At 39.8% G+C, this 24,956-nt stretch overlaps 1 protein-coding gene across 1 annotated transcript; it reads right to left on the bottom strand.

The window, feature by feature from the left end:
* Positions 1 to 5,831: 5,831 nt before the first annotated feature.
* LOC131681300 (nuclear pore complex protein Nup214) lies at positions 5,832 to 23,886 on the bottom strand. Its single transcript, XM_058962031.1, has 6 exons — positions 23,747 to 23,886; positions 23,529 to 23,664; positions 20,591 to 23,463; positions 7,119 to 8,607; positions 6,364 to 6,688; positions 5,832 to 6,300 (listed from the first exon to the last, which is right to left on the bottom strand). Exons 1-6 carry the CDS (start codon positions 23,780 to 23,782, stop codon positions 5,913 to 5,915), a joined length of 5,247 nt encoding a protein of 1,748 aa, XP_058818014.1. The 5' UTR covers positions 23,783 to 23,886; the 3' UTR covers positions 5,832 to 5,912.
* Positions 23,887 to 24,956: the final 1,070 nt, after the last annotated feature.

Genomic DNA, 24,956 nt, shown 5'->3' with positions numbered 1-24,956 from the left:
CGAATTATTGGACAAAAATATTTACGTTTCTAAAAAAATATTTACGGTTTCAAAAAAAAATTATCAGTTTAGTTGAAGTTGACTGATTTCATTAGTATACAAGGTATTGTTTGAACACATGAAAAGACAAAATAATCGATACTGTTAGATGCTGAACATGTTGAGAATATGGTTTGTTTTTCGTTTCGATGATTTTGTTAGAGGGAATCATCTTATCGCACGTTACTGAAAAAAATCTCATTTGATCAAACTTACCCCGGTGATCAAAGATACCCTGTTTTACGGTACTCAGATTAATTTTTTAACACGTTTTTTGTTTCTTAAATAAAGATTTAAGGAGTTTCTCCAATAAAGATTTCCTAGATAAACATAATTCCATTGCAAAAACAACTTAAAAGAAAGACGGTCTGAATTGCCCCGTAGGGAAGTCCGAATTACCCCTACATTGTAAATGGATGGAAAAACGTAGAGTTTTGAAAAACGTCGCTATGGTTCGAAAATGTAGCTGAGGATTCAAACTAACAATTAGGACCTTTGATTGATAAATTCTTTCTCACCTATCCACCATAATGGGCGATTTTCTTATGTAAGTCCGAATAGCCCCTGGGTTCCCCTAGAACCAACTAGTTATGTAGATGCGTTACAAGTTTCTATCATCAGACACTGATTTAGCAACAAGACTAAGCTAGCGCCGGATTGACGCAATTTATGTTTCTGAGCCGGATCGACACAATTTATGTTTCTGAGCAAACCCCTAGTCCTGCCTGATGTCCCACAAGAAAAGGTGCTCAGTCTTGTCGCCGGATTCTGATGCGAGGAGCTCGAAACGCACTCCCTAATAAAAAAAAATTATACACGAACTTTAACCTATACAGTCTAACGATTCCACATATTGTTTGGATGATACCATGAACAGGTCGTTAGGCTCTTGGATCATAAGATGTTTATTAAGGCAACCATAACTAGCCGGATACACCGCTATAGAAGCTAATGTCGTTTGCGATTGAGAACCTAGACACTAACCAAGGTTAGGCCCGAAACTGAGTGAGTTTCTGCCTCAAGCAAAAAACGACAAATACTTTTTCATTTCCTTTCTCCCGATGGGCCTCTATTTTCTAGATTGCTTTTTCCTTAAGTTAAGTTTCTCGTTTGCACCACGTGCTATCCTTGTGCCCAAATGGCCGAGGGCGAAAGAAGATCAGATTGGAATGATAAACCCACTGATACTCCCATGGATATACCGGATATCCCCAAAATTATTCCTTCCCCTGAATCTTCCAATACTTCTCGTATAAAAAAATATCCAGCCAGCTCACATGGACCCTAGGTGGTCTACTTCCGGACCAACACGAAATCGCTGAATATTTTAAAGATCTCACATGAGCTGACGGCTCACTACCCGGCTGCAAATCAGATAACACGTGGTCGAGCCAATAAGAAACGTGTTATAGTGAGTGACCTCGACCAGGCAAACTAGATTGCTTGCTGTAAGCGTTCCACGAAACAGTTAAGATTATACGTGCCGTCTAAAGCAGTGGATATCGATGGGGTAATCGCCAAACCGGGTCTAAAGTTCGAAGGTTGGCCACTTTAAGGACCCTTCACTTCAACAGGTCAAGATTCTAGAATGCAATTGTATACAGGAAAAACTACAGAGAATGAAACAAAACTTATTCTCTATCAGGATCGCTTCGGGTAACTTTCACCGGGTCTTCTTTTCCTAATTATGTACTGTTGGATAAGGTTCGTCTACCTGTTTGCCTGTTTGTACCGCGGGTAATGAACTGCAGCAATTGCAAACAGTTGGCTCACGAAGCCACCGATTGTAGCAATAAGAAACGGTGTGGCAAATGCGAGGGAGAGCATGAGTATGACTCTTGCGGCAAAGATACTGAAAAGTGTATTTATTGCGAGGACTCCCCGCATCGTCTTAAAGCGTACAAGCAGCCCGAGGATAAAATTATGGAACACTCGAAGCGTTCTCTAAAGTAGAAATGCTAAAGAATACTTCGCCATCAGTCATATCCGAAAAGTCCTTTGCTCTTTTGGCTCGTGCTGAGCAAGAATTTAAGGATCCACAAGGAACATCTTTGTTAATCCGGGAGAATCCAGGAAGAGGAGAAATCTTTCTTCCCCAAGACACCTTCCATCTACAACTAATGAATCGAATGAAATTGCTGCCATAAAGCCGAAGCGAGTTCCTCCCGGATTTGGAAAATTGAATTCCAACGAGAAGCTGAACATTTAGCTGATTATCTTTGGTTCAAAATAAGCGCAAATATGGTCCAACCACAGATAACCGTTTAGGCTAGAACAAAATTTCTTCAAAAACCTGTGTAAACTTTCAAATTGATAAACGTTGGAAATCCGTGTTTCACTATTGCCATCTGCGCAACTGTTTGCTACACGTGTTTGACAGCTGCACTCTAACTGCATTGTATCGATCACTGCGCAATCTACAAACGTTTGCCAAACGTGTTTCAGACGTCTGATTTATTCGGAATTTCAGCAGCGGGTATTTACACACGATTCAAATCGAGCCTAAACGTCTGTTATCTGTGGTCCAACCGAGCTCAATCAATGTTTTTGATCGGGTAGTCGTAACCTGGATCTTTTCAGGAGAGTTTATTTATGCCCAGGCCTAAAACCCGGCGCAAAATTAAAACTTAAAGAATACGAAGGCAGAGACAGAAATTACGGAAGATATAATAAAATAAAAGACAAGCCAAAGGACAAACCTGCAAACATGTGAGAATGCTGGGATGACATTCCAAACTATTTTAACCGAAACTGTTTTGTCAAGTCAACAAAACTTTTTATGTGATTACCTATAAATGAAGAAATAACCGACTGCATTGAAACATTACTATGACCCTCGCAATTCACGAAAGAACTTGGTTCTATCGAACTGAAAAACCTGCTCCGAGTTTGTGTCAGTAGAATGTTATACAACGTATGTTGTTTTCACATGTTTATGTGGGGCCCTATTCTCACAGTCACGTCACCTAGTGACTAGAGTAAATTTTGTTGTAGTCACTAGGTGACGTGACTGTGAGAATAGGGCCCGTGAAATTTTTTAAGCCTTTACATCTGTGGTCTTTCTTCGATGGGATTCATGTTTACCACGGTATATTCTTTGATAATACTGCAAATGCCTTTGAGGCCACCGCCTTAGGAGAGCAGAGCCATTTCCATGTACATACGAAATCTTTGTCCGAAAGTCGAACTAAAAAGAATGACAAAGTTAACACCACATTGGGTAATCATTGTGCTTGTGGAGAGGGTTACCATGACATTGAGCATGTTGTTTGGTCCTGCACTGAATATCGTGAAGCCAGATCACAATTAGTAGATTCTTTACAAGTCCGAGGAAGACCAATCCATGTTCCTGTTAGAGACATCCTGGCGTATCGCGATCCTCTATACATGGAACTTATCTATCATTTTCTAAAAACAGCGTCTATCAAAATTTAATTAAATTCATCTCCTCATACTCTCATCCAAGGCTAATCATTCACCAATTAAAGTGTCCTAGAATATTCAGTTTTTAAATTTAGACAATAACAGAAAAAAGTAAATAAATGCACCCGAAAATACTAGATCATTATGAAATACAACAATGTAAGGAAAAAAGCAAACAATAAAGTGATTTCAGTGTTAGTTTTAGACAAATTACTAGTATAGTTAAAATTAGTCTTAAGGATTTTTGTAACGTGCAATGTAAAAAAAGAAACTGGCGTAAAAAGCTTTTGCAAATGCCGTGTCAAATAAAGCGCCAAGGGCGCCAGAGGGTCACACTACGGCTCTGAGCATTACTTCAACGTACATTCCTCCTAGAGCCTCGGCAGGGCTCCGAACCCTTTGTAATATCACAGAATTCCGCAGCTAATCCTAGGAGACTAACTTGCATGGTACGGTATGGGGTTGTCTTCAGGTTGGAACCCATCTTTGCGACAATTTCAACGTGACCATCTTAAACACGGGAGACAAAACACGGATCTCTACACCACTAGCACGCGCAAGCGCGTTGGATTTACCGCTATTGAGTTATTTGACGTTTAAAATACGCACACTGAGATCTCGCATTTTTATACTACCGCCCTCCCCTTAAGCCAAGAAGCGGTTTGTTTTCCTCCCAAATCGCCGTGCAAATTATTTGTTTTCCTCCCAATTTAAACATCAAAATGGCACAATACGCAGCTGGATAAGTCTATGCTTGACTTCGCTACAGTTAGATTGCATATGGAAGATGATCCCATATCCCCACGGTAGCGATCATTTGCCCATCGTAATTTCAATTGCTAACGATTCAAGACCATCAGAAACAATCAATGTCTCGTATGACCTCACACGGAACATTGATTGGAAGAGTTACGCGACCGCGATATCCGCTAAAATCGAATCCACTCAAGCGCTTCCTCCGGAGGAAGAGTACAGGTTGTTTGCTGGCTTGATTCTCGACAGCGCGACTCAAGCTCAGACTAAACCAGTACCCGGTGCAAACACTCACGGACGGTCTCCCACCACGTGGTGGGACAAAGAGTGCTCAGAGCTGTACGCGGAGAAGTCCACTGCATATAAGGCCTTCCGGGAAGATGGGTTAACCGTTACCTATCAATAGTACGCGTCGATAGAAAGGCGAATGAACGTTCTAATGAAAGCCAAAAAACGCAGTTATTGTACCAACGGGAACGTGGAATATTCAAACCGCTGGATATTCCCTTTCGCCAAGAAGATCTGTCTGGACTCTGTCCCGGTACAGAAAACGTACCGCGCCGCGTCTCCTAACGATACCGCGAACAAAACACCGTTTTAGATGGTGGAGTTCTCACTTGATCTCTCCCAGGGTTAGACAGAATCAAATTCAACTTGCTGAAAAATCTGCCTGACACTGCACAAAGGCGCTTGGTGATCTTATTTATCGATCGATTTATGTCATGGTACTTCGACTACATGGCACAGAGCATGAATCCTTCTTCGTATAACCCCAACCGTGTTCATTTCGTAGACACCTGTATTCTTCGACACATCCATGATGGAAGAGATTCGCGGAATACCGGATCATATTCCCCCACATATGATCCTCAATTTGCTTTATAAAAAAATCCGAGAATTCGACTATGACAAAATGTTCTACACTGATCAAATCTCGATGGGTCCACTGGCTTCGGGATCTTCAATGATAATATCACCGCTTCATTCAAGCTCAATGATCCTACTTCAGTTTTTCGCTGCAGAATCAGCTGATATTAAGTATACCCTAAAGATCAATGACACATTGCCCACAGATAACTACTTCATCATATCGGACAGCCTCACGTCTACCGAGGCCCTTCGTACGATGAACCCAAAAAAACATTTCCCTTGTTTTCTGGGGAAGATACGGAAGTCCCTGGGAACGTTGTCTGAAAATCGAACTGTCAAGAAAAGTGAGGTTAGCTGTTTCAGTAAAGAACCTAATGGTCACTTTAAATGCGCATACCGATCAGAATCTTTTCCTCTTGGAATTCGACTCTTCACACGCGTACAAGTCACCGGTGGTCGCAATGTCATTTCTGCACTTTTGGAGGGTGCTGTTTAAATGGCGCTTGGTTCTCATTGGATTGGACCACTTATGAAGCCAATCACACTCAGTAACTCACATAATTTGCGTAGTATTTTGAGTTACAATATTATACTGGTTTATTCGAGCCTAGAAATATGCTTATTTTTAAACTCGCAATGTACCAGTCGTGTGATTTTAATTTCAAAAAAAAAAAATCGTTACATAAGTTCAGTATCATCCGAACATACTGTGGACTTTCTCTATAAACAAACTACAAAACCTCAACTAAATAAAATGGAGCTGTCATTATAGTCATAACACATAACATACACAGTTTTTAAGCTTACTCTACCTGCTTATCCAGGCTCTACGACCTCCAGCTCGAAAATGACGATCCACCGAATTGCGGTGACTTCTGCGTCGGTTGCTGGGCAAGATTTCCGAAGGATACTCCGGACGTAGATGATCCTAGCTGCTCGAAAAGGTTGTTTGATTGCGTAGAAGGACTCAGCGGTGCTTGACCGAACCCGCTAGTGACGCCAAACGAGGGTTTACTACCGAACGCAGGTGGACTACCGAAACCAGGTGTTGCACCGAATGTAGGTGTGCCACCAAATGCGGGCGTTCCACCGAAAGCTGCAGGTCCTCCAAAAGTAGGCTTATTGAAAGCGGATGCGTTCGGCGAACCGAAACCAGCCTGCGCTACAGTACCACCGGTAGGTTGACTGAATGCTCCTGCTGAGGATGCTCCGAAGCTGTAATCAATAAAATATGTTTACATATTTTTTTTGCTGCTAGTTAAATTTATTTTTAATTACCTGGTACTACCGAAGCCTGAAGAATTGCTCGCTCCGCCGAATATTGACTGGCCGGATTGCGGTGAGGATGGTTGTCCAAATGCTGTCGAACCGAATCCAGTGGATCCAAATATGTTCCCTGAACTCGCGCTAGTATTACTGAAGGAGGCCGTTCCTCCGAAAAATGATCCACCCGTTGTCGACGTAGTGCCCGTCGAACCGAACATTGTGCCACTAGTAGCACTGCCGAAGATATTGGAAGCTGTTGTCGCCGTTGGAGCAGTTATCGATCCGAATGCACTTGCAGATGGCTGGGCGCTAGTGGCTGCACCTCCGAAAATGGGACCTTTCAAATGATAAATAAGTAAACGGCGGAAGTGTATTGAAATCATTATTTAAGAATCGCTTCAGAGTGAATAGCGAATCATAGCAAAGAAAAATCATTTACACAATCTATCAAATTATAGTTATTGAACAATACAAGTTTTTTTTGTGGAATATTGCATATCCCCAAAATCTTGATTTATAGCAAAACAGATTTTGGGACATGCGACACTGAAAAATTAGCTCCGCTATTTTTTCTTCGATTTTTTAACAGTTCTGGAAAGAAGAAAAATAGACTATTTCTCGACAGATTTTTATAATCAAACAGTCGTTGGACGCAGAATTAAATATTCTTTCGAATAATTAGCCTTCATAGTTAAGATTTTCAGCTTAATAATGTCTTGCAGAACTTATTAACGTGTTCATCAACAGAAGCATAACTGAAAGCTTACCTTGAGTACCCGTTGCTGGTGTACTGACAGATCCGAACAGACCTTCGCCAGCTGGAGCTGGTGCAGTAGCAATGAACGGCGAACCAGCTGTAACCGTACTACCGCCAAACATTGATGATCCCGCACTGCTGGTTGCCACCACCGAACTGAACAATCCTGTTTGAGGTGACGTGCTAACAACAGCAGCTGGAGTGTTACCGAAAACATTGGCAGAATCTTTGGAAGCATCTGTGGCTGCCGTACCAAAAGTAGAAGCGGTGGTTATGCCGCCGGAGTTGGTACCAAAGATTGAAGTGGTTTCAGTTTTTGCAGCTGTGAAAGAAGTACTTCCAAATATGTTTCCCGTGGGAGACTTCGTTGCAGTTGTTGCAACCGGAGAACAAATATTGAAGGCTCCGAACAAGTTTGTTGTTGTGTCAGTGGTTGATGTTGCTGCGGTGGTTAGACTAATCGCGCTTGAAGACACTGCTGTTGGCATTGTGACAGATCCAAACGAGAAACTGGGAGTAGCTGCAGTAGCTGTCGTGGATGATGCACTGGAAGCAGTGACCGTCGCCGCTGCAACCACTGGAGATATAAATGAAGATTTTGCCGATCCAAATGCGACATCCGACTTTATAGACAAATCTGTCGGCTTTGCAGGGACTCCGATGCTACCGAACGACAATCCTGAAGAGGTGCTAGTGGTAGTGGGTAATTTTATGGAACCGAGCATAGTCGTCGTTGTGCTTGTAACTGTAGCGGTTGTGGTCGTGTTCTCTGTAGTGCCAACCGGCGCACTGAAAGCGGTTGACACTGTTGCTTCTCCGGTAAGAATGCTACTAGAAGAAGAGATAGTTGGAAGTGTAGCTGTATTTTTTATGCTTCCAAAAAGCCCGGTGCTTGGAGTTGTCGATGGAATCCCGAATATAGGTGCAGGTGTAGTTTTGGATTCAGTTCCAAACAAGTTGGAAGACTTAGAGGCGTCCGTTACGCCATGGCTGACAGGTTTCAGTAAATTTGTTAGTGCAGGGAATGCGGTTTTAACACTTTCTTTGCCTGCTCTGGTATCATCTGTACCTGACGCAAGAGTTTGCTCATCCGTTTTTATTTCAGCACTAGCTTTTTCGACTTTTTTTGGTACCGAATCCCTTTCCTTAGCCAAATTCAAAACGGGGGCTGGCGAAGCAGACTGCGATAAGCTGAAACTAGGTGGGCCACCGGCAGGAGCTCCAAACGAGAACGTGGATGGTTTGCTGTTCGCGGCGGAGTTAGACCCAAAGGTTAGCACAGATTTATTTGGTTCTGAAGAACTGTCCACCTTAGAAACGGCCTGAATAGTTGTGCTACCAAAGCCAAATAATGGGGTGGGCTTCTGTGTGGGCTCCTGGTTTTCTTTGTCTGTTGAAACATTTTTGGTTGCAGCTGTGACCGGTTTAATGGTGGTGTTTCCGAATAGCACTGTTTCCTTAGCGATGTTTTCTTTAGCTTTAGTCGGCTGACCGAAGCTCTGGAATGAAAAAAAAAATTCATTGATGTATGCGACGGGAGATTTTTTTTCATACATTTAAGCAATGACCTGCCATTTAGGATTAAAATCTGAAATACCTTTTTTATCTGTCTATGTTCACATTTTACATTGCAATTTTGATATCGATGCGAGTTGTTTTTGTGAATTCTTTGTTGAAGCTGTGAACACTTCGTGGGAAAATTTGATTCCGGATAATTTTTTTTTTGAGAGTGATTGAGGCTTACATCTAGATTCTCGGAAGGGCCATCTAACAATTTGGTGTGCCTATTTTCGGAATATCATCGATTTATTCGGTTTTAGTTCGAAAGGAAATGAAAACAACGACCTTCCAAAAAGTCAGGAATTTGAGATACAGTAGTTCAAAAAAATTACATGCTCACGTTCACTAGTGCCTCCTAGTGAAAGAATCCCATACTAGTCGATATGCCACCTCGAAGGTTCTGATCTCGTGAGCAACTTTGCCGAAAGCTCTAACCCGCTAAAACAAATCTGGAAATTAAGATACATTATGTCAAAAATCTGACTTGCTCACTAGCGTCGCCAAATAGTAGTATTCTAAAACATTCGTTATACCATCTCATAAGGGTTGTACGTCATTTCCCGGAATACCGCTCCCCGGAATACCACTTCCCGAAAAACTATTTCCCGGAATGTACCATATCCCGGAATATCGTTTCCCGGAGAACTTTCCCGGAATGTATCATTTCCCGGAAAAAACATTTTGCGGAATACAGTAATGTTTCGATTATATCACGGTCGGTCTGTATTTTAGCGTGATATATTTGAAACGTGATATATTCAAATCAAACCAAAAAATTACATGCAATCATTAACCCATGTATTTCTATAAACAAAAAGTAATGAAAAAGTCAAGTTAGTCAAAAGAATAAATGATAGTAGGGTAATGGGCCTATTTTTGCCGTGCTTCTATAATCACACTACCCATTTGAAGCCGTTGGCAGCGTCTGCCATCTTTGTTCAACGCATTGGGTAAAACGATATGGCATCAGTATATAATTTTTCCCCACACAGCTTCACCTTACGTTGCACATACCGTTTCTTAAAATAGTTGAACCACCCAAAACTAAACTTAAAGGAATCTGTCACACTAAGGTTTTGGACAAATATCTTGACTATTAAAATCAGTGTATACGAAGAGATTACCATTCAGTTCTCGTTGTTTCAACATCCATAGAAATAGTCCCATCACCAATTGTTGATGTTGTCCTTTCAAAAGAAAAGTATTCACATCGATTCAAGAGAAAATGCATATCTAGGCATACCTACCATATATTACGTATTTTGTTTTTCTCATTACTTTGTTAGATTTTCTTGCGGATAACTAACAATTTAAAAAAAGAAGTCGATTTGTTTACCTGCTACACCAAACGGTCCCTCCAGACGGTCTCTTAAGGACACGTCAAATAAGTTACGAAGAATTTAAAACTAAAATTGAAATCGGTCGAAGAATATTTCGGCAATCCTAGTCCTTGCAACAACGTCTTGGTAAAACGTGATTTCGAGATTATTCACGTTTAAAGTTTCGCGCCACGCCCTGTCTTCACTTAAAGGAACAAGATGAACAGCGCTATAACTTTGCTTCTACTACTTATACTTCTATAAAAATTATATAAAACACTTTCTTAAGAATCTATACTTTAAGATAAAAGAATAAAAAAGTTCTACTTTTTGACCGACCTCATCATATATAAACCCATAACAAAATAATCCGAAACCTAATAATAGGCTCATTACCCTATATGTAAATAAGCAAATCAATTGTAAAAAAATCTTAAAAGTGCCAGGACACAACATGTGGCTTAATTGGATCAAAACGTAGTGTGCCTTATCTGTTTTTCAAAAAGCGTGATATAATCGAGATGAAACCGTGATATATTCGAGGGTGATATAAACGAGTATTGATATAAACGCATAGTGATATAATCGAAACATTACTGTACCATTTCCCGGAAAATAAAAAAAACTCGTGCCTCACCGACCAAACTTATTTTTAGAAGACCTGCTATGCAGCTAATTGTGTTCTAGGAGATTTTACCTACTTTAGAACATGAAAGCTTGTTTGAAAATATTTTTAAATTTTTTGATCTTGAGTGGTTATTGTGGATTGTATAACATTCCCTCGAAAACCATTCCCCAGAAGAAGAAATACCGAAGCTTTTTTCCCTGAAACACATATTCTAGAAAGTACTAATTCCCAGAAAACTGATTCCCAGAAAGTACCAAAGCCCAGAAAACTTTCACCCAGAAAGAACCATAACCCAGAAAACTGTTCCGCAGAAAGTACCAAAACCCAGAAAATTATTTCACCGAAATTTTTTTTGACGTAGGACTACGTCTTTGTTTTCAATATAGGGGTGCACGTTGCAAATTCTACAAAAATGGTATGTAACGAAAAGTGGTCCAATTTTAAACGCATATAATTCAGCCATCTCACGATAAATTTTCAAATTTTTTGCGCATATCGCCCCGAAATACTTCTAAGAATAGATTCCAATAGATAAACCCAAAGATTTTTGATATCATAGCATTAAAAATTTAAATAATGAACAACCTAGTCAAAATATCGCGCATTTACACACAGAAGATAGCGCTTCCCTAGTCCAGCACGACAGATTTGTGTACCTAGCGCGCACCGCTTCTATGAATGACGTCATCATCGACTATTTAAACGGACGGATTTCGCCAGTGCAGCTCAGTTGCCTGTTGAGCGGCAGACGAAGCAGGTCACTGCGTTGTGTGTTTTCACAGCCAGTGTAGCTGAGTTAGAAGTCCGTTATACTGCCTGTGGAGGTACGCTACCCAGTGAATGCGACTGTGCTATGCTATCTTTTGTGTTGTGCTCGTTTTCAGCACACTTTTATGTATAATTATTCGTACACAAAATAGTTTGTACATGCGAGCTCCATTTGCAAACACGGTTAACATAGTAGTCTCTTTCGCTCTAGCCATCATCATCAACGTCGATTCATTGTGCTTTGTGCGCTTGGGTTTAACGTTTGAGTTGAATTTGTAGGTAGTTAGATCTAATTTGTTACTAAATTGCACAACGAAAGTTTATTATTTACGTTCGATCAATTCATTGATTCATTCTCCCTTCACGTGATTCATTTCCACTCAGCCTATAGTATTTTGATTCTACTAATAGGTACATACTACAAAGCCTATTTATGAATGAATACACTGCCACTTGACAAACCGTTGCAAAAACGCATCTTGTCCATATATAGAATTGTTTTCGATTCTTGTATATTTATAGTTTCGATATATGATTAAGACTAAGAAAATAAATATTTTACATTAAGTAGTATAGTCCTACGTCTACAGTTCGTGCAATCCCATAGGGCTGCCCCTTGTAGTTTTTCTTCTATTTTCTCAATAAACAACTCGTTATATTTATATCATGTGTACTTAAATACTTGTTATCAGTTTGCTATTCACAGTATTTTTTTTAATATTTACACATTATGCTTAAATTTAAACGCATTAAAAAGATGGAAAAATCAACGGGTGATGATTATATGTTAAATGAAAGCTTTCGATTCCTATTTGATAGAAACAATATTATAATTGGTTTTGAACCATTTTTTGCATTTAAAACCGCTTGCTTCGCATGTAGCAATAGTGGCGCAATTGCTAATTCCGGTTCCTATGGATGCAAAACCCATTGATTACTTTTGGAGCATGCAACTCTAGGTACATTTGGCCCACTATAGATGCAAAGGAGTTCAAAAATCAAGGAAAACTCACTATTTCAGTTGTTTTTTGAGCAAATTTCTATGATAAAACTTGTGTTGCCTTGCGAGTTAAGTGCGAACTACAAAGCAAGAAATAATTAACGGCGGTTGGCATTTTAATCAAGCATTTAGCCTACTACTGCAACTAGTAGTACACCACGGCTATTGGAGCACCCACCCTATTGCTTGTTAAATATTCAACAATCGTCGATTTTCGATATTTGCGGCATCGCCCCACGGAAATATCCCAAAACTATAATAAATTTGAGTTGCAAAGACATGTAATATAACCTGAAGATCTAGAAACATAAAAAGAGCTCCATTAGGTTAAATACCTTGTAGGACATCTCAAATCTCTATCGCTTTGCGTGCCATTGACGGTTAATGATTGAGCACAAAGCTTTGGCTGGCTAGAGCTAAAAACTATTTTTTTCCTAGAATTCTTGGTACAATGGCAAGCGACGTAGGATTTTGTGAAATGATGCACTTGTTAATGAAAAAGCGCTGTAAAAGTCATTAAAATCGACGCAAATTTAAAAAAAACTATGCGATAAAAATATAAAATCCTAGTCCTACGTACGTCGCTGCAGATAGCAATTCTGAATACACTGTGCAAATTTCAAAACGATCCAAAATGAGTTGTTTGACTTACATTTCCGACCAGCTAAAAAGTGATTTCGAAGAAAAATCGCGTTTAAAGTACTGAAACGCTCGGGGTATACATAAGAGGCGCTTCGGCGACATATCATTTTCAAAACTATTTAAGCACATTTTCAGCCATCGAATTCGATACAACCGATGATGCGCGCGTGTTTCTATACTAACAACTACAACAAGATTATAAAAATGGAAAGAAACTAACTTACTAATACAAACCACAATATGCCAAAATCAATTCCCTTTGGCGGTAATATTCGAGCTTCAACACAACTATACTTATGACGAAACATGGTTAACATGTCAATCAGTAATATACTGCGTTCACCACTCAAAAGTATATAAAAGCACTCAACGCAATGAGAACAACTATTATAATGAACGTAATCCAACCGACCAAATTCAGTAGATCTTTCGCAAATTATTCCCAAAAAAACCTCAATTATACGCCTCGAGAGTAGAGAACCCCCTTGAAATTTCGATGGTACATGGTGCAACAAACATCGAAGAATGTTATAAATCTTTAATATGATAGTTCGAATATGTTTTACATATTTTAGCCAACTTTTTGCTCCAGCTATTCCACAGCGTGCTGGAAAGAATGAATCAACCCTATGTTTGAGAAAGCCGGTCAGACGAGTGGATAACAAGTTTCATTTCGAGGGCTATTTGGCACACATATTCAAAGAGTTGCTCATGTTTAAAAGAAGGAGTCAACTCCTATGTTTGAATAAACCGAGCATACGAGTTGATCACAGGTCATGACCTTATTGATTCATCTGCTACATAAATTGCCATCTGCGGGTCAATCGAAACATTGAGCATTGAACGAACGTTCCTACCCTTAGTACACATGCTTCTTCCAGATAAATCAGAATCCAACTACAAAAAAGCTCTAGAACTAATAAAAACCATAGCAGCCTACAACAATATTATAATTATTCCGTCGATTGTATTGACAGATTGTGAAACCGCTGAGATAAACGCTATAGCAAGGATTGTTCCCAATTCTGTGCGATATGGTTGCTTTTTCCACCTAACGAAAAATTGGTGGAAACGGATCCAAAAATTGGGATTATCTGGAATTTATTTGAAAAGCGTGCAAATGCAGATCTCTTTCAAACAAACCCAGGCCTTGGACTTTTTGAAGCCTCATGACGTGCCTGAAGGCTTGGGTATTGTCCGTGCTTCAGCTCCGGAACAAATGTCCCCGTACTTCGATTACATAAAAAGTACGTTTTGGGGAAGCGAAGAGTTGGAAAACACTACGCACAGGCACAGGTCAGATTTCTCCCTGAATTCCACATGCGATACAACACCATGGACCATGCGATACAACACCCTCAATGGCATACCCAGACCTTAAACGCAATAGAAGGGTATCACAACCAATTAAATGCACTCTTAAAAGGTGCCAGTGACCTTAAACTTTATGCGGTTGTGAAAGCATTCAAAGAGAAAGAGCAGTCCACGTCGGCGGAATACATGCGATATCTGCAAGGAGATATGATAAACCGGTGTCGCTGTAAAAAACATGCAGGAGAGACAAAAAATTAAAAGAAGTTTTAATTGCCGACCAGGAAGATGGTACAACATTAAAAGATACCATTTTATCAATAGCTCTTATATTACAAAACCAAATCTGAATATTAATACTAATAAATAAGTCATCTTCAGTTAAAATACCTCAATTTCTGGGAAATGGTTTTTTCTGGGGTATGAACTTCTGGGTATTTGTTCATTCTGGGTAACGGTTTTCTGGGCAAAAATACTTTCTGGGAAAAGGTTTTCTGGTGATTGGTACTTTCGACGGAATGGTTTTCTGGAGAATGGTTCTTTCTGGGGAAAAAACTTCGGTGTTTTTGTTTCTGGGGAATGGTTTTCGAGGAAAAGTTATACAACCGTTATTGTGGTAAAAAACCAGATAGCGACAGGATTGCAAAACTGTCATTTCAAAGATTTAATCTTTTCGATACCGCGATGTTAGGAAAACTTATTTAAATTGATCATTATATGAACAGTTTACGAACGACAGCTTAGCAACTTGGGAGGATTTAAAAAAATCGAGTGAGGAATTAAAAGCACCCCATTGGGATATCAATGAATTAAATGGGTCCCAAAATAGTAACAAATACTTTCCAATTTTCCCACCGCAGGTAGTGAAGGGGTGAATAAATTCATGACCGACTAACAGGCCCTATATTTTGCCTGATATTTGTTCCAAATTTCGCGGATTTCGTTAAAATGGTATATTTTCAATTCTTTTACTATTTTGAATCGACTCATCGCGTGGTAATTTTCGGTGAAAAGCATAATACACCACTGAAGAATTTTTAAGATTTGGAAGTTTTGTTATTGTAACAAAATGATATAACAGAAAATGGAAGGCGAACAGAAAACCTAAATGTATGTATTATCAATTCCGTCCTAGCGTTTTTAGGTAAACTCCAAGCATAAAAAACTTCAAACGCGTTTTTTTCAAATCCACTTCAAACCACAAGCTTTGAAATATTCACAGCATATTCTAAATTAAATTCTCCAGCGACGTGCGAAAGAATTTAATTAATAAATGATGTCTGTATCGATTTTCTTGACTGTTTTCGGCAAATTTAAGACTAAGAGAAACGAAAGAAATGAAATTGAAAGACGGATAGATATTCTATAAATGATGGGATGTTGATTTTAATGATATTTCCAGCGTTTTGCGAAAAACTAAAGGAAAATGCTGAACAAATTGCTTGAAATTAATATTTTTGTGCTGCATAAGTCGTATTATGAATCCCATTTTTGGGATCTTGATTCATCTCCTGATTACGCAAAGAAAAATATACTTATACCGTACTCTAGAATGATGTAAATGCGTAAGGATCAATTTAGAACGCCTCGAAATGTGGCCGTCTTTGAAATTGAAAAAGGCAATGTTCTCCACAACGTTGGCAACATTTTTATGATAACCAATCTCTAGTACTCTAAAAATGCCCTGAATACGTTGATTGATTTTCATGAAGATTAGGTAAAAGGTAACTAAAAAATTCCTAAATTTCCTAAAATTTAGTTATAAATATTCCTGGAACCTTTGAAATTTATAGGTTGTGAATGTATTTGTCTGAGATGCTGCCTTCTTATAAATATGCATTCTTCGTCGGATTTTTTGCAAAATGTTATTTTAATCTATATGAAGTTTCTCTGAAAATACTCTTGGACTTTCATTGATTTTTATTCTCACTAATATTTGTTTACAGTAACAGTGCATTGAAAATGCCTTCAGTTATTTTAAATTTCACTTCGTATTAAAAATTTCAATGTGAATTGGCCTTCTTTGGTACAATAACAAATCAATGGAAATAATTTTAGAATTTCATTGACTCAAATACAATAAATACAATGAAATGGATTTGCCTTCTTTAAAATTTTTGTAGCATTTTTTCGAAATCCTATTAATTTTAAATTAAATTACGTCCTTTTTTGATATCGCCCTCTTTTTAGCATAAGCTATTTTCTGGACCTTCGATTGATTGATAATGATTTCAAATAAAATTACATATGCATGTGAATTAGTTTTTCAAATTCATTAACATGATCAGCGAGCAAAGACAAGCTGTGAAGGGAACCAAACAAATATTTGAGTAGCAACATAGATTTAAATGCAAATGTTCTCAAAGAACTTCAGATTTCAATAGTATAACAAATTGCCGAGAAAAAGTGCGTTCCGGGAAATGGTACACTCCGGGAAATAGTAATCCAGGATATGGTACATTCCGGGAAACGATATTCCGGGAAATGATATTCCGGGAAATACTACATTCCGGGAAATGGTTTTCCGGGAAATGGCATTCCGGGAAATGGTTTTCCGGGAAATGGTATTCCGATGGTAAGTGTTGGAGTTTACGTCATAGTGGAGAATTTCGCATTAAATCCGCTTGTCTCATCCTAATCGCTTTTTTATCTCCTAGGTCCGAAGGGGATCAATTGACCCATTAATAGTCACGGTAAAAATACTAGGAGTGTTAGTCCTTACACGCGAATACATTTTGCTACAACTGTGCTGTTTCACGTTCAGCTTAAAACATAATTCGACTATCCCTGTTCAAGTCAATATTGGTGATTATTAGGATATTGATCAGGCAAATCATCATTATTCTGACTAACTGGACGGGCGAAGGTATTTCAAAGCCTCACAAAAATATCTGCCCATAAAGAATTTGAGAAAGATACATCCGCGATTCCCCATAATGTTTGCTCGAACCGAAAGTCCGCCTGGTTCGGCTCGAACGGACTAGGAGCTGGTGTGTTTGGTCAATCGAAATAATCACAAAAACGAGTCCTGAGTACTGATCTATCTCTTAGGTACCCATCCTGCGCTCATTTCCTGAACTAGCCTCATACGCAAGGTCAAAAAAACCGACAACTAGCAGGATCCAAATGTCCCCCACCCAATCGAATTGATCTATCCACTTGCAGTAGAAGCACACATCAACCAGGAGCTATTATAGTTCTAGCGTCTTTAATTTCTGGAATATGAAGCTCACATTTCATTTTCATTTTGCAGCGTTTGGTGGGGCAACGAGAGCGCAAGTCAGTCCAAGGCCGATGATCGGAGGGGTAATGGCAGAATAGTCTATGCGGACCACCAAAACGCCATGGGAGAGGAACAGGGTGTGGGTTGGGGTAGGGTTAATGGATTGATGTATACTTGACGAATAATTGCGCTGCAGATTGTGATGTAAAGTGTTTTGTCGTGTCTGCCAGAACGTATGTGATTTCGCGTGTATAAATTCGATGTTGTAACTGTGTGGCCATATGCATATTCGCGTGTGTTCTTGAATGATCGCGCGGACCATGAGTTTGTTGCTTAGTTTTTAGTGTACGGTTCAGGTACTAGATGATAATTCCCCCATAACACTAGAGTTCCCTGTCACGTTTTAATGGAATGTGTTGTCTAATAAATATGAGCCTCATTTTTATTGGTCCAACTGAAGACATGAATCTAGGCTGTTAAGAACGAGGGCAGGGACATCCTAACGTGACCGACTCATGATCGCGCGAGCGGTGGGTTGTTGGTGAGATCGCGAGTATGTGTGGATGATTACAATTGCATGATCGCGTTTTTGACCCGGTTTGTGTTATCGCGAAGGCTAGCGGCGTTTGTACGTTTTGAATGAGATATTATGAGTATATATGAGAGAATATGCAATTGATTGTGTTAATGTTATAAAGAATCTAAATTAAGAAAAAGAACATGCCGAATTAAAAGAAAAAAAATGAAGACATTAAGCAGAAGCGCATAAATTGACTGATTTTTTTGGTTTACATGAGTAGTGGAAAAGCAAACTAATAGAAGAAAAACAAAAACAGACAAATGAAGTAGAAGAAAAGAACGAGACGGACGTATTCTAAGTTGCTTATATTTGGGAACATAGCCACTTTATTTGACGGTTTGGTTCGCGTGGATGATGGTTCTTCAAAATTACTAGGCACATTTTGAACATTTGACTTGATATGATCCCAATACTTTGGATAGTTCACTTAAATTTTAAATTCAATACATTGTGCAATTGAATGATGTTTACTTTAGATTTGGGTTTAAATTGGTATGATCCGAGTACTTTGGCTAATTGCCTTTACCCTTAAATGCGCAATGTTGTTTTAAAACAACATTGTGAAAACCATCTCAAAATTATCAGAGTGACGAATTAAAACTGTGAGACAATTTTCAGAAAATTTGAAAAAAAAATTGCTTTGCGCCTTTAAGGGTTAAGTTTTAATGCAATGTGCAAATTGAATGATATTTAATTTAGATTATATATAATGAACCATCAACTATAGGATACTGCGTCGGTCTGGATCTAGTTAAATAGATAGCTAAAATAATTCAACCTTCCAGTCGTCAGGGTATCCCTTCGCTTCTATCCACCAACTGAATCACGCACCGTGTTGCTATTATTTATTGAGTATTAACCCTCCGGAAGTCGCGCTTATGGCACACTGAACGAGCAGCCGCTGGTGCCCTAAGACGATTTCGCTAGATTTTCACAGCAGCGTGCACTCAGTGCACTAGCGCGACTGCCGGAAGGTTAATTGAACAACACACATGTAACATGCAATAAAACTACTTGGAATCGTCTAAATGCCAGAAAATGATATATATTTACCATTAACAACAATTGCACTCCGTTAGAAGTTTCTCATGCTATGCTGACCGGGAATGGCTGATTGACGTGCGTCGGTAAATTAATCGTACCTTCATTTATCCAATCCGAATGAATCGAATCGAATGCACGAATTGAACACCGGTGATCCCAAGAAGGATTACCCACTATTCTATCATATAAGCCAGTTCAGCATCCATTCCCTGACCCATATGTCACAAGTACTCAGACGAACACATACACAGATAGACATACGACTAGCACATAACAATTTTACACTAGTACTAACAACTACAATTATTACAACACAACACAACTAATAGGGTTCAACTGTTATTTTTTTTCAATGCGCCTGTGCACGTTGACGAGGTCGACCGATAAATCGACACACAATGACTCCCACTGCGAGCCGTGCTCAATGACAATGACTCCCACTGCAGCCGTTAAGCTGTTGAACAATGTCTGCAAACAGAGCCCACAGAAAAAATCAATCCACGGCGACCCGCCAATCATCCACGCCAGTGTGCACAGGCTCTTAGCTGACTGTTAGTTTGGGCTCGTGCAGAGTATGAAACAACACAAAACATAAAAAAGGCCCATAAGCCCTCTCGGTCTCCTCGATGCACCACTATCGAGGCGTAATGCAATAACCATCTTAAAGCAGTTTTCTGCTCAAATATGCCTGAAGATGTTTGCAGTACCGTCAAACCCGTCAACCTAGGAGAGGGAATTTCTTGGAATATGAAGCTCACAACACTAAAACAAAAATCATACTTTATGTAAGGTCTTGTGTCCTTATGTACAAAAAATTTGGTATTTGTCCAAAATTTTCCCATTTGGCGATTTGCATAGTTCCAGGCGTTTGGTTCTTCAAACCAAAGTACAGTTTCGGTTCATATTCCTGGTCGGCAAACAGAACTTCTGTGCTTACTATCGAGGCATCACTCGGTATAAACCAGTTGTTTAGTGTTCATGCAAGACGTGTGACTAACTAGTGCTAATTTGGGTACTAGTTTAGATACATCGTCTAACTAGACACCCAGTTGGTGCTAGTTACTGACGAGGAGAATCCAAAACACTAAAACAAAAACCATACTTTATGTAAGGTTTTGTGTCCTTATGCACAAAAAATTTGGTATTGTCCAAAAAAAATTCCCATTTGGGGATTTGCATAGCTTACAATTGTTTAGTTCTGTCTCGATGTCAATAACTATTTGTTCGAAATTCGGTTTTGATGCGATCGAATAATTAAGTCCCTGGTTTAGTATAACCTGCCCCCGCCACAAAAATATTACATTCTATGAATTCTGCTATAGCTTTTTGTTTCATTTTTTAATAATTTTAATTGAAAACAAAAATCAACAAGCTCAATTTTTGAAAATTAATAACAAGAAAACTTACCGGCGTTGATTGTCCAAAGCTAAAAACAGGTACCGTACCGGCAGCGGTAGCCGTCGACGCACTAAAAACCGTTGCCGTTTTTGTCGTAGTCGCAGCGGTTGGTACCATCGACGTCGAAGGTGTAAAACTGAATGTCCCTGCCGCTGTCGGTGAGGGGGCTACAGGGCGTGTTACCGTTGTCGCTACTGCAGGTGACACGGAATTGTGCTTAGAGCCGAATGACGGCAAACCCATTGCTTTGGGTAATTCAAATTCTTGAACTGTTTCTCTTGCGGCTACAATAGGGGTAGATTTAACCGGAGCAATTACTGGCGTTGCTTCCTGCTCAATTATTTTCGGCTTGGGTTTAACTTTTTCTACTTTTTTCGGAGCAGCCGCGGCTGGGGTAGGAGCTGAGACAGTTTCGGTCTGAACTTTTCCCTTTTCCAGATTAATCCGACGAACCTCGTTTCTTCTCTCACGAATTACTTCGGAATTTAGGCCAACCCGATCCGGTCTGCCAGGTTTGATTGTTACGATTCTTCTGTTCCGTAGAACGTTTCGCAAAGAACTCATTTTAGCATCATTCATTTGTATTGCATCTTTTCGAACTTGATCAGCGATTGTCATCGAAATAATGGAATCGGTCAAAGAATCGATGGCTGCTCCGTGTTCTCCACCATGCGGATCCTTCCGATGTCCTTTTTCCAACCCACGAATGCTTTCGCGCATACCGAGGCGCCCCTTGATGAAACTCAGCTTCTCGCGTTGTCTATTTAAAATTTCTTGCTGTTTAGATAACGTTTGATAAAGTACTTCCAAGCTTGGAACGTGCATTCTTTGTTTCGAGTTGACTCGGTTTGCTTCCTGAAAGGTCGACCATTGAGCATCGATATGTTTGTTGACGATTTGCAGCTGATTTTTGTTGACCGCCAGCATGTTCTGAAGACTTGTAAGTTGCCTTCGGCTGGATTGGGACATGGCATGAGTTTCCTGGAACTGATTCGGGCTTGGATGTTTGTAGATCGCGTTCTTACTATTTGCTTCGGCTACCATAGCAAAGGCCTCGTTCAGACCCAGCCGCAAGGCTTGAACATCTGAAGTAAGAGAATCGGTGCTTTCCGTTGCTTGGATACTCAAATCATGGAGTTCTTTTAGGTTCTTGACGATCGTGGCGCATTCTTCCTTCGAACCAACAGTTGTGTTGAGCGAATTGCAACGATGCTTTAAAGCGGAAAGCTCATCCTCGAACTTCCGCATTTCTTCGGAAATCATCGAACGAATCTCGGTGTTTGTGTCGTCGGAGGAATCGGGTTTCTTCTGAACAGATTTCTGGGGCTGCTGGGAAAGGTTTCCGTTGGAACCAGACCGTTGAACTTGATTCTGTGGCGAAGGTGTGTAGGTTGAAGGAACCGTCACCAAGGGCTTGGCTGATTCTGGGGTCTTTTGTGGTTGAGCTAATGTTGCTTTCAGAAGAGATGACTGAGCTTGAGGCTGGGCGAATGCCTGCCCGGTTTGTGCGAATGCATTAGGCGCGCTTCCAAAAGGATTCGTTTTTACTGGCTCCGCGGTCGTAGTTGAAGGGGATGCAGCAAAAGCAATCTGCTTACCAAAAGTAGGGACAATTGCAGCATTGGCTGAATTGGTAGAAGATCCTCCTCCAAAAAGATTCATCGGAGATTTGTTTTCGCTGGGACTGAAGAATGATTTGGATTTCGCCACAGCTGGTGTAGATGTAGCTCCCGCTGGTACAGCAAAAGAAATGTCACCCGCTTGTGATGCAACCGTAGGAGCTATTGCGTTCACAGCCGGAACTGACGGCTTGCTATCCATTATTTGAAATTTACCGGAAGTATCTGCGACCGGTTTTGGCGGTGAACAGATATTTGGAATATTTGGAGTAAGATTCAGGATGTTGAATGACACCAAAAAACCGTAAGTTGATAACAAATGTATCATCGGCATCACTGGAAACGTTTGCTCACTAATGGTAAGAACGTGAGTGCAACCGGTTTCTAGCGCCATTCCTACTGGAAAAGTTTCCTGCTTGTCCGAAGATAATGGAAGTTCCGCTCGCGCTTCGTCCGTCGTAGTCCACTGGTACCAGGTGGGTGTTTCCCCCGTCTCAGTAGTTCCCAAGATTCCAACCTCCATACTATTCGCTGATGCCATTAACAAAAGATTCCATGGAAGAATGTGTTGCAAAAATATCTGCCCTTTTCGCGGTACGCTTTGACTATAGCAAATATCGTCATAGTTGATAAAAACTGGATTTCCTGTTTTCGGTGCATTCACGATGAACAGCGCCGGAACACTGTCATCTGCTCTGGGTAAAAATACGGCAGCAAATTGGTACGTTGATAACCATTGCAACGCGATAACATCGAAATTTCCGTCCATAACACCAACGGGACAGGTAATTGTCCGTGCCAATTTTAGGTCAGGCTTGTACTGAACAAGCTTACCGTTGGCAAACCCAACAACCAGTTGCTTTCCTTTGGGGCTCCAGCAAGCACAAATTGTCCCTTCATTTTTATCCAGAGAATGAAATTCTAAACCTGTTGGCTCCTTCAAAGTATACACCGAAAGGGCGCCGTTTTCCGTGCGTAACGAGAACATGTTGTGGATCACTGGATTCCACAATAGCTGCGTACTTCGAACTATACCCTCTGGCGATGTTCTGATTTCATGTAGCTTTCTGATGGATGGTGTGAGAAATGATGCTACCGAATAAATGTGGATTAAGGGAACATTATTAGAAATAACATCAACCGCTAACAATTCGTGGTCACAGCTGGTTGCCATTTGAAACGGCTCACTCGGTAGTGGAACTGTGCGCAATGGAACAGCCACATCTACTGCTCGTTCCGTGGTGATATCCTTCAACTGTAAGACTAAAGAAAATGTTTAATGAAAGTCATTTGAATATACGAAGTTACTTGTTTTTTATGTTACTGACCTTTAAAGTTTGGTCCCGTCGTACCGGAAAAAATTAATCCATAAACGCTGGCTGTTGCAAGCAAGTTACAGCTATTCTTGACGTTGCCATCTCCCTTGAAAATTGCAACTTTACTCTGTAGCTTGAATTTGAGATCCTGTATAAAAATATGAGGAACGCATATATGTAAACATAACCTTATTTTGTAAGATAAAAATAGTATCTTTTTGAAATCATACCGTGACATCCAATCCTTCCGGTACTGGAGTAGCCATTACTAGATAAAATAACTTGTTTTACGTCACAAATTTAGGATTTTTCGCAGTTAACACTCGAATTTTATCACGAACGCGATTATTGCGTCTGGACTGTTGCTAGCAAAATGAAAGGAGAAATTTTCGGCTAAATTGACGTTTCAATATTATATGGGGGTTCGTTCCCGGGAAAAATTGCCCGGACAAGTACATGCAAACGAAAAACTACCTAAAATTGAGTACTTTTTACGCAATCTCAGGGTATCGTCCAGAGATGCCAGATTTGAAGATTTGTCTTCATTTTGAAGACATTTAAAATGTTGTGAAGAAAGAGACAAGAATAACAAAGAGACGCCATCTTAATTAAGTGAAATCAATTCAACTAGCAACCAGGCTACAGGTCACAGGCAACACTGTAAATGTGCAAGCCTCACCAAACTTGTTTGTTGTTATTCCGTTTGTTTATTCTAACCAATATAAAAATCCGATGCGACTTCTGGTCTGCTGAGTTCCTCGACCAGCTAAAACATAGTTATATCCACAGGAATCGTATTTTGCAACAGCAAAACCATATTAGGTCTAAATTTATTATTTGCATCATTTGGTATTCGTTACCTTCATGCTGAATTTCGCGCTCCCATCAAACCAAGCCCTTTTCTCTTTAGCGTTTCTAAACACGATAGTATTGTAACAAATTTGGTTTGAGGATATAATTTTTATTTTTAAAATATTTAGTAATTTTAATGAATTGCATAACAATACTTCCTTAAAAACAATGCCACATAATGCTAAACATTTACGATTGACAACTCTCTTGTTCGTTTGGAATGACATTGACAGTAAAATTGGAATTCCAAACGGAATATGGCGTCTCTTTGTTATTCTAGTCTTTATAGTGAAGATGTGTTTTTAATTTTGATGACAAATTTATTCGGTTGTCTGACTGATTTCTGGTAGAATTCTGGCTCAAAATCAATAACCGATTTCGAATCCTGGCCGTTGAAGACAAATGAAGACATTTTTTTATAAAATGTCAAGACTTTTGAAAAAGATACCTGGTATCCCTGGTATCGTCACTGATGGGATTTTCGATTGGTTGACACCGGTGTAGTGGAGTGCACTGGGTTTGCACCATGTTTGCACTTTCTAACAGAAATGCAGAAAACTGGGTATGTTCCATTGGCACTTCTGCTAG

This window comes from Topomyia yanbarensis, chromosome 2, assembly GCF_030247195.1.
Source record: "Topomyia yanbarensis strain Yona2022 chromosome 2, ASM3024719v1, whole genome shotgun sequence".
Classification (NCBI taxonomy): domain Eukaryota; kingdom Metazoa; phylum Arthropoda; class Insecta; order Diptera; family Culicidae; genus Topomyia; species Topomyia yanbarensis.
Note: the sequence above shows the minus strand (reverse complement) of the source record. Positions and strands in the feature narration are given on the sequence as shown.